General features: G+C 37.2%; 1 protein-coding gene across 1 annotated transcript; it reads left to right on the top strand.

Moving 5' to 3' along the window:
* The first annotated feature begins 1,627 nt into the window (after positions 1-1,627).
* LOC134796595 (G-protein coupled receptor Mth2-like) lies at positions 1,628-10,992 on the top strand. Its single transcript, XM_063768767.1, has 8 exons — positions 1,628-2,071; positions 2,541-2,736; positions 3,408-3,599; positions 3,938-4,016; positions 4,417-4,598; positions 4,956-5,109; positions 9,532-9,717; positions 10,465-10,992. Exons 1-8 carry the CDS (start codon positions 1,694-1,696, stop codon positions 10,619-10,621), a joined length of 1,524 nt encoding a protein of 507 aa, XP_063624837.1. The 5' UTR covers positions 1,628-1,693; the 3' UTR covers positions 10,622-10,992.
* The last annotated feature ends 551 nt before the right edge of the window (positions 10,993-11,543 follow it).

Raw genomic sequence — 11,543 nt, forward strand, 5'->3', positions numbered from 1 at the left:
AACGAATTGAGAATAAAGGTATTTGTGGTATAATAAACAGCTAATAGTGAATTGCCGGAAAATACACATTATTGTATGATATTGATAACAAATATTTGGTCCTAAATATACAATAATAGTATCTAATACCGGTTGAAATGTGATGTGGACGAATGATGCTGACTTGTAAGCTTTTTGCTAATAAGGATAATAAATTGAATAATTTCGTAATTAATGATTTTTATTTATATTAACTACACATGACGATCCTTTTTCCTCTATGTTAAAACTAGGGTCTCCTTCAAGGTCTGCAAACCGCGGCTCCCGATAATTTAAAGGGCTTTGAACCTCTTATGATTCCAATCTAACTACATAGTTAACTAATAGTGTAATAGTATAATTATGTTTACCTATATTATTATATTAGGTACCTACTTGAATATTCAATTCTTCACTTATGTATCTGATCGTACCTACCCACTAGATGAGTAATTTTACGCAGGAAAGTGTTAATACATTGTTTACTTGAATTTAATAAGTATTAGGTACAATAATAATTATTAATCATACTGTGACGCGTTAATGCCTATTAAGGGTAAGACAGAATTTACAGTTCAAACTACAAAACTATAGAAATAAAATCTGCTGAATATTTCGGCTAGTCTTTACTTAATATCTAGAAAGTCTAGAACAATGCCACTGTGTGGTTACTACCGAAAGCGTGTCACTCGTACTGTAAGAAAGGAAAACACCCTTAGGTATGGATTATCTTAAGAGAGACCCATACGGATCAACATCATAAGTGAGCCATAAATGAGTTTAGCCCCCTTTCCTTCCCTTATCTTTCTCTTTCTTGCTAACTTTACATCAAATCAAATAATTCAAAATATACATCAAATTACTTAGCTTCTCGTGTGGATAAAATGCAAATCTGTCATCAGTTTTTGAAGAATAAAAAAGCCTTTATGAGCTAGTGTGGTGAAAAGTCTGTACTAAGCTTGAATTTTTCAGCTTACTAGGATTAACTGTCAGTGAGCTAATCCGCGGACGGACATGGGAAAACTATAAGAGCTAAGTTAACGATGGCATACATAATGGCATATTTGCCTTAATGCGGCGGTTAAGACGAAACAGGAGCTGAATTAAAATATTTTAGGTAAATATACCCGTCTCGCTAACGGAAGCGGCACCTAAAAGTAGTGCGATAAGGACAAGGCGAAAAATCCTGCGTAAAAATGTCAAAAATCGAGGTTTCGTACTCCTCTGTTTCCTCCTCCAAAACTTAACCAATCGTAACCAAATTTGGAAATCTAAATGATTATGAAATTATCTGTGTCGGACCGTTTTGCTTTTTTGGCTAATTGATATCAGTTTTGAATGCCACGCCTCTCATTGCGGCATAGTCAATTAGGCCATTTTGGCCATTTTTGAAGGGCTCTAGCGCCTTAAAAAACAAAAATATCAAAAAAAGCAAAACGGTCCGACACAGATATTGACAATATTAATCTGTGTTGAAAAAATCATTGCTCCTAGCTTCAAAAACCACGGAGGAAAACGAGGAGTACGTTTGTGTGGAGAAATGACCACTCCCGTTGGCTCTTAAGGGTAAAGTCGCCTTAAGATACATTTACCTGCTTTGCCCTAGTTACTGATTTATGAGTGTCATTAATAATAAGTGTGAGTGTTGACCGCGCGTGTGCCAGCCCTATCCACCATGGCTGGCAAAGCTTTGCTCCTCTGGCTAGCCTTAGGCCTATACTGTTCACAAGGAAGTATCGCGACTTCAAGTCAGACCTGCAAATCTAGTGACTGTTTATTAAAATGTTGTCCTAAGAAACAAATCATGCGCGTTACCTATGACGAAGATGACAACGAAATCCGTAAATGTGTGGATATTCATAAATTAGCTAAAGATGGTGTTCAGAACCCTGATGATTATTCTGATTTCAGTGTTTATAATAAAGATATTCAAAGTAAAATAATCAAAACGAATAAGCGTGTACGTGACTTTAATTTCATATATGTCGCCAATTTCACTAATGGTGATGGATGTTTTTCGTCTAATAGTATCAGTGATACCTATCTTTTAGAGGTGAGTGATAATTCTTTCCCACTAATTAAACACATACCGTTCGTATGTGTCGTTTTTCTAATACGAAGGTCTTTATTTTATTTTACACTTTGCCTAGATATTCTGGACAATGCTTAAAACGAGTATATTTTATATATTAATATTATAAATTTGTCAGTCTGTTACCTCTTCACGCTTAAATCACAGAATCCATTAATGAAAGGCATGGAGATAGTATTTGGTATGATAGTTTATATATTTAGACGAAGTTGCGGGCAGAAGCTACGTACTTATAAGTATGTATATAGGTACCTTACTCGATAACGATTATTCAAAACAAAGATAAGATATCTGTGTTCTTATCGCACTGTAGGTAATGCCGCGTGCCGGGACAGTCCCATCACCATAGTCCCGAAACTCCCGAATGAATTAACTAAAATTAGATTAGGATTTTGAAATTTGTCCTTGTTGATTTGAAGTTGTTTTTCAGAATGGCAAATGGGCTATGCAGCGTCGGAACCACTGGCATCAATGGATCATGTTCGAGCCAGGCGAATTTTGTATCGACAACGAGGTGTCCATGTTGGATGGCAAGCTCGAATCCACCACGCCCACTCCGTTGGTCTGTGTCGCGCGGCCTTCTGAACCACCGCCTTCGAACCGACGAGCGCTAACCAGTGCTTACGGTATGCCATAAATTAACTAGTAAATAAATTTTACTATTGGCTACGTGCACGACTGGTGCTGCCCACCTTTTGTGGGCTTTTCTGTGTTAAGTTTTATTGAGGTAAAATTTGTTCAAACGATTGCCAGTGCACAAGATTACGTGTGTTTCTGTGTTTGTGATAATCAGCGCCATTTCTCCCTCTGCTGACTTCACACCTTGCCAATAGGTACCACCAATAAGAATGAAGCTTCTTCAAATAGGTACGCGTCTCATTCTCGATACAAGTTTTTATCCTTGACTGTAGGGTACATTTCAGGGAATAGCGTAGGTACTGTAACCATTGACGTATTATATCTATGGACTGGCCTTACGGGCACTAAAAATGGTACTAGTTCAGCGGTGTGACTCACCAATTCGAGCCAATCGCGCAGCCTAACGCAGCTATTTGCGACCAATCGCGCGCGTGATGCGAACTCATCAACCAATCGCGTGCGTGATGCGAACTCATCAACCAATCGCTTTGTAGCGGTGTCACACCGCTGTACTGGCCCCATTCTTATTGCCCGTAAGGTTAGTCCTGAGATTTTATACGTCAATGACTGTAACGTTCTGTGGCATACGACCACGTAGTTAAATCACTAATCAGTCATGAAAGCATTTGTGATATCAATGTACCCTGTTATGTTCCAGGACTGCTGGTGTCTTGCGTGTTCCTGTTGCTGGTGCTGGCGGTGTACGCGCTGCTGCCAGAGCTACGCAACCTGGCCGGCTTGATACTTATGGCCTGCATGGCGACATATTTCGCCTTCTTCTTCATCAGAATCGTACACGTTTTCGGGAACGAGAGTGAAGTGTTGTTGACGAATGGCTGTGTTGCACTAAGTATGTTTCTTATGCCGGGGCCACACTAACGGGAAACGCCGTTGATTATCGCGATAATTCCAGTGTGGCCGTATGAAAAGTGTCAATTATCGCGATAATCAACGGCGTTTCCCGGCGTTTCCCGTTAGTGTGGCCCCGGCATTACGAAGAACTTCGTCGAAAAGCTTAATCATTAGTATCTTGTGCTTATTCAAAATGCCAGGCCTAATTTACATAATTAGTTTTTGCATAAGTATGCATCTGAATAAGTAGGTACTTAAAGCTTAAGGTAGTTTATAGGAACAACAATTGAGTGTCAAGAGGCTCAAGTTAATGTTTTTCTTTTTTTTTTGTTTCAGCAATAATATTCCATTATCTGACGATATCGACTTTCTGTTGGATGAATGTTATGTCTTTTGACATCTGGTGGACGTTTAGGTACTTATGTCATATTTGTTTGAATATTAGTCTGTTCGAGAAACGGAAAACGGTGAAAAATAGAGATAATAATCCTAAAAATACGTGTGATACCTCATTAGATTCGTAATGATGTCTAGAAAAATGTATTCGAAGCGTGTATTATATTAGAACACAAAAAATATGAGATAAAGTTATGAACAAAAAAAGGGGGAAAAAACTAGATATTTTTTATTTCCCCAATATCTCAAAAAGTATTCATATTTAAGAAACGAAAATTAATATTATTAAAGAGGAGGATATTTCTAATAAAACATTCTATACTTGCAGAGCTGTATCTCCATTATACAATTTTTTGGGTACTGTACACTAGACAATTACAATAAGTATTGGTGGTAAACTATTAAGTACTTGTTTTCAGGCGTGTCCGTAAATCAAAGACACATCGTCGGGGCATAATGTACAAGTTCCGTTGGTACTGCGTGTACGCATGGGGCCTGCCCATGCTGGCCACGCTCTTCGTCATCATTGTCGATCGCCTGGACCTCAGCCACATGCCTAACTTCGTGCAACCGCACCTGTTCAGCATGTGCTACTTTGATCGTAATTATTTTTGATTTTATTGTTCATTGTATAAGTTCCATGTTTTGTACTGCCTGGCGCCACCATTTATTTAGACTAAGCGTATTTTATTTACTTAGACAACGCTTATCACGAGGATTTTGGTACAATAACTCGCCTGTTCCTATCACTGTCGCACGCCCATAAATATATTGCTGTCCCGCTTGCATAGTGTCATTGACCACCGGCATCATGGGAGAGACAACAATATAATCATGCGGGTGCGATTACGAAGGAAAATCCGCCTTCGTAATCGCACCCGCATGATTATATTATGTACGATATTCTTCGCGCTGAGCGTCCTTTCTATACTAGTTACTGAATGTAATTTTTTTTCAGCGGATACTCACTTGCTATACGTCAGTATACCGATTTTCGTTCTGATCTGCGTCAACCTAATCCTGTTTGTGATGTCCGCGTACAACATCTGGGAGATCAAAAGAGGCATCGACAAATACAAGGATAGTGCAAACAACCAGAACAACGAATACAGGTTTATATGTAAATCACTTTATTAGATCGGGAAGTTTCATCATTCAAAATCTGCAATAAACAAACATAAATATACCACGTGTCCCAAAATTCAACGATAAGCTGGCACCAGAAGATGGACCTGCTCATGACTACTCGAGGAAAAAAAAGAAAAAAAAATATATCTCAATTTATTATGGTATTACAAAAAAAAAACGACACCCCTAGTGGTATGTTTAACGACCATGTCTACAATTATTCAATTTTTTTATAATTTTCCTCGAGGAGTCGTGAGCAGGTCCATCTTCTGGTGCCAGCTTATCGTTGAATTTTGGGACACGTTGTATATGTGTGGAAAAGCTACTCATCCAGTTGATTTTTAGCTGCTACCTTCCGCGCTTCTCGATGCTTCCACATTTTTGCTTAGGTATAAGTGTAAATCTATCTAATACCTTTATTTATTTATATGTATATTTTATTTATATATTTCGGGGATTTCGAAAACGGCTCGATGTAATTTGCTATATGGGGGTTTTCGGGGGCGATAAATCGATCTAGCTAGGTCTTATCTCTGGGCAAACGCGCATTTTTGAGTTATTATATGTTTTCCGAGCAAAGCTCGGTCTCCCAGATATTTATAATTTACTATAATTAATACCGTGTGTAAATCCAGTACGGGTGAATATTTAAACGGTGGTTAGCATAGGACCTAAGAAATACTAGCACAGGACCTAAGAAAAGAAGTATATTGAGATAAATTTTGCTTACATAGAAATACAATGAAAATATTAACCATAAAAATAATTCGGCTCGCAATGTAAAGCAACACACAACTTACGAGATACGAGCTTTTTAAAGTAGGTAACTAATATCAATATGTAACTTCGTATAAGACGAATAAAGTCTAAGGAAAAAACGTGCCTCGGAATTCAAGTGAAAGTCATTCTCGAATAGATGGCGCACACACCTTTAGCCTATCCTCGGCTAGATGGCGTGACGACACCGTTTCATATTTAACAATTTTAACACATAGATATCAGTGAATGAACATGGATCAAAATGATATAAAAATAATAAAATCATTTATCCATATATATACATTTTTTGATAACTTTATACGTTTTCATTTTGAGTTTTAGTCGTGTGTCGATAGATGGCAGTAAATTTACAGTGACTACAAAATTTACAATGACAGGACCCCTCTATACTATCTATTATTTTTGCTAATATCAAAGACATATGTAACTTCGTATAAGACGAATAAAGTCTAAGGAAAAAACGTGCCTAGGAATTCAAGTAAAAGTCATTCTCGAATAGATGGCGCACACACCTTTAGCCTATCCTCGGCTAGATGGCGTGACGACACCGTTTCATATTTAACAATTTTAACACATAGATATCAGTGAATGAACATGGATCAAACTGATATAAAAATAATAAAATCATTTATCCATATACAGGGTGGAAAGGCACGACGATCCTTTCCGGAAATGGGAGATAGTTTAGCCTAAGCTCTATATTTTCTCCATAGAAACTATGTTAATATGGGCAACCGTTTCTAAATTATGACCTTTTAAACATCCACGCAAAAAACTACTTTGTTCTAACCCTAACAGGTGACAGGGTCAATGAACTTACTTGTAAACAATCAGTATTCGACAGGAAATTATGCTAATTTGTTGCCATCTAACCATTTTTAGGTCTGCTTACAGCACGGTAAGAATCATTGCAGGATTTTCGCTTTCTTAGTGGTTCCACTTGTTCAATACTTGAATGAAATAGTTATGTTATTCCTTAATATTAATATGTAATACTAACCACAACATTGTTTACAACGACAGTTCAAATGGTGACATTGACAACCACTCAAAAGTACGCAATCGTCTTATAAATATCTCTGGTTTCCTTGACTGATAAAAAGGTTTTAGTTTCTTAACACGTTTCACAAAATTATTTTCGAATAATTGGAAACTATCTAAAATAATTAAAAATAACAAGTAGGTTGTGTTAGTTGCACCAAATGAACTTGCAAAAATTAAATACTAAGAATAAATCAAGAATAAATACTTCTTAAATACCTAACTAACAAACCTTCTTGCGTGGTAGGAAATAGACAAGACGTCTGATGTTTGAAATTAAATTTTCATTGAACTATACTTATTGAATGTCATATTCTTCAAATAAAAATGTTAGATGCTCGTGGCTATTTAAATTTGTGGGGCTGTGTAAAAGATATGGTGTACCAAACCAAACGGAATGTGAAACTGCGGACGAAATGAGACAAAGGCTAATTGGTGCTTTCTGCGGAGGATAAATGACGAAGAGCATACACTATATCGCATGTGCATCGACATACTCGGGTACGGGCTGCGGCGGCGTTGTAATACACGGAGGTACATTTGAACACCGTATGTGAAAAGAAGATAGTATTAAATATTGGAAAAAAGTAATTATCTAAGAAAGTAATAAAATTGTTTGTAATATTTTTGCATGCATTTGATTTATTTGACATTTATGCGTCATTCATACATCATTGCGATACTGTCAACGATCGGAAAAAAGTGTAAAATCCCGAGCTTTCCCGACGGAGATCCTTAATCTAGCCGTCATGTGCACATGCTATAGGGTTATCACCACAGTTAAAAAGTAGTATTTTTGCAATTTTTATTTTTTACTCAATTAACGATTCTTACCATTACCAATAGTCTCTGTATCACTTAAACGACCTAATACTTCCGGGAAGGATCGTCGTGCCTTTCCACCCTGTATATAATTTTTTTGATAACTTTATACGTTTTCATTTTGAGTTTTAGTCGTGTGTCGATAGATGGCAGTAAATTTACAGTGACTACAAAATGTACAATGACAGGACCCCTCTATACTATCTATTCTTTTTGCTAATATTCAATGTTTGTTGGCATTTACTATATAAAAAGCTCGTATCTCGTAATGTCATGTCATGTTGTCTCGTAATATTTGCAGTACATTGCTGCTCGGTAAAACTTCAAAAATTAAATATGGGGGTCATAATTAAGTGTAACTTTAAAAATCTTTATGATTACACGGATAAATTATATACCTGGTTTAATTTATTGCCCGTATTGGATTTGCACACTGTACAATAATTGGGTTTCTTTTAACTATAGGTATACTTTAGTTCAGTTCCACAAAATGTTGGTTTAGGTTTTTGATAAATCAAACGTGTTTATTCAATAGTTTTGTAAGTCAAACCGTAGGCAAATCAAAAGAACGAGCGATTCCAGCGGAGAAGATATAAAATCATCAATTTTATCACCTGCTAAGTTAGTAGAAAAAGTAAATAATGATGAAATGAGCATTTTTTACTTGTAAGTAAGTAATTAAAAGTATACCTACTCAAGCAATGAAAACTCGTCATATTGTATATAAATTTACAGTACCTACATATGGTGCTAATTTACCCTCCTAGTGCGGTAAATAGCACTATACGTGCGTATGTCGAAAATTTAAAGGGCCAGCATATACAGGTGATTCATGAGACGTGAGCAGGACTAATCCTGCACACTCAGTAACTGATAATTGATCGATCACCGTCGTATTTAGGAGAAACAACCACACTTTTTCCTATTTTTTAACTTTTTGGTGAGAGGAAATTTAATTTTCAACAATCATGGTCACCCTACAGGACCTAATTAATAAACATAAAACCTCTTTAACCGTAATGGCATTTTGATTACGAAGAAAATAAACTGTCAAACTTGAGTGAGATACGAGTTTTCAATAGTAACCAGACCGTGATGACAGTGATGACATTCAATTTGACACAGAATATCGGTAGTTTAGTATTCTAATTTTAGGGTGACCATGCATGTCGTAAAAAAATTAATAACTTTTTTTTTTCAACACGACTAGAAAATTAACTTTAACCTCACTAATACTGATACGAAACAGTTGCTTATAATTAACGATATGCGCAGTGTTAGTCCTGCTCACGTCTCCTGAATTACCCTGTATACTGTAAAACGTTGCACAATACACACGTGCTAAAAGGTAATTCGCAAATGGTGTCGATTTAAAACAGTCCCTTCGGACCCTTCGGTAGTGTTTTAATTTATCGCCACTCGTTGCGAATTTCCTACTTTTCGCACTTGTATCGTAATGTACTATTACACACCTGAGGGATTCTATTGAAATACTCGCCCATAACCTAAGCTAACAACTCGAGTTAGCAAAACTGCAACTTGCAAGCAAAATCACGTTCAAACAACAAAGATAAAAACAAGCGATAGTACATTGTGGCCTTTAGCCACATTGCGGTGAGATAACTGAAGAGGTAGTGATAATAATCATTTATAAATAACACGCACTACAACAGGGTAGCAGGGTGAACGTGGCTACCACAATAGTTAGTCCACTTAGGAAAATATCTCGATGAGGCAGGCTCTGAAAAAATATTATTTTTCAGGTTTTGGGTGTACTTGAGGCTGTCACTTCTGATGGGTGTGTCGTGGATCCTGGAAGTGATCGGCAACCTGGTGCACACCGAGTCCACGGTGTGGGTCATCTCGGACCTCTACAACGCCCTCATCGGACTATTCATTTTCTTGTTATTCGCTTGTAAAAAGAAAATCTTCCTTCGGTTATGCGACAGGTAAATATTTTCAAACCACACGTGCTCTCCCGTTTATTTGAAATCAGTGTTAGATAGATAAGATAGATAGATAAATCATTTATTGCCACAACAAAGGTTATAATTTACAATTATTTTTACACTCTTAAGCTATACTTAACCTAGACAATATAATTATGTATAAATAAGCTCAATTATATCTACGTCAGTTATGTGACAATATATAGGACAGTCTCAGCTAATGTGCTGGAAGCCCCGCCATTACTGCGTGGTTTCAGCGCTGGTTTTCAGCCTGCCCGAAATTGAGGCGGTGACACAAGGCGACTGCTAGTACTAACTTATACTAATATTATTATTATATTTTATTTATTTATTTAATAGGATTAAAAAATATACGTAACCGAAACAAAAAGTACAGAGCAAATTTAAACAAAGGAGAATAATAAGTAGGTGTTAGATTTGAGTTCAAATGAATTTTGAATGCTAATAATTACTGAATCATTGCAGCGCAACAACTAAAATATGACTCACGCTAGACCGGGCCGGGCCCGAGCCGAGGCATCCGACTTTGTCATTTTCTATGACGGCTGATCGGTGATCACTGATCACGTGGTGCTTTCCATAGAAAATGAAGCGACGCCGGAAGCTCCGGCCCGGCCCCGGCACGGTCTAGCGTGAGTCATTCTTAACCCTGTTGGTAGCGATTATGCCTACTGATTTTAATCCATTTTATTTTTTTGGCTCATTACAGTTTTTGTTTCCATAAAGGTTCTCGATCAACAACAAGCTTGTAGAGTACGTCCGCGCGCGCACGCAAGACTCGCGCGCCGCCGACGCGCACGCCAGCCATCACACTGACAGCAGCGACATCGAGCACTGGACGCCGTCTTACAAGGACATTAAATGCAAAGCAGAGCAGATATAAAGCTGAAATCTGACGCGTTGATGATTCATAATGGAAAAAATATTAGAATTTCATATACCTATTGGAAATAAGTAGTTATGTATAACTTTATAGTTTTTGGTAAATATGGATGAATTATGTAAACCGTAGGTATGTACATGGTATAAATGACAAGAGAGTCTTTTTGACTGTTATAATATAAGTAGGTACTGTAGGTTTAGCACAGAAGCGCCGCGACATTATCTCGGCTGCGAAATAGACTACCCGTCCCTATCTTGTTAATACAGTTTGAAACAAACGGGTAGCCTAGCTATGTCGCGCGCAAGATACGTTGCGGTCCCAGTAATTGTAAGCCCACTCACATTTCTCAAGGGGTTGATAGGTAGGTAAGTAGGTACTTACTGGTTAGTTAGAGATTTATATTTAATATTTTGCTTGTGTTTAAATATAGTTCAAAATGCGATTAAAGAAGTCACAGATTGCACTTGCCGTTTTCATTACCGAATTTTACCCTGCAACATTACCTACTTTAATAACAAAACTTCCGTGGGACACAGACATATTAAATATATTAAGAACGGGTCACTCACGTATTTTAAGTCGAAAAACGCTCGACATGTTTCACTCCGTACCGAGGAGTGTCATCAGGAGCTTGCTTGCTTGTTCTTAATATATTTAATATATTAAGCCTACCTACCTACCTACTGATGCAACGGTGACGCATGGGTAGTCTATCTGATAGACCATTAGGGTCTGGAAAAACAATTTTGACAGTAGAAAAAGGCAGCAAATTTGGAAAATGCAGGCACGAAGCGTCGTTCTCATAAGTGCGTGGTACTTAAAGCTTAAATAAATAATTGTACCTAATTCAATAAATTCCTATAAGTATGTACCTACCATTTATTTTCCGTGATATACAGGAAATCCTAAAGCGTAAAGTATG

Source organism: Cydia splendana, chromosome 13 (assembly GCF_910591565.1).
Source record: "Cydia splendana chromosome 13, ilCydSple1.2, whole genome shotgun sequence".
In the NCBI taxonomy this organism is placed as follows: Eukaryota; Metazoa; Arthropoda; class Insecta; order Lepidoptera; family Tortricidae; genus Cydia; species Cydia splendana.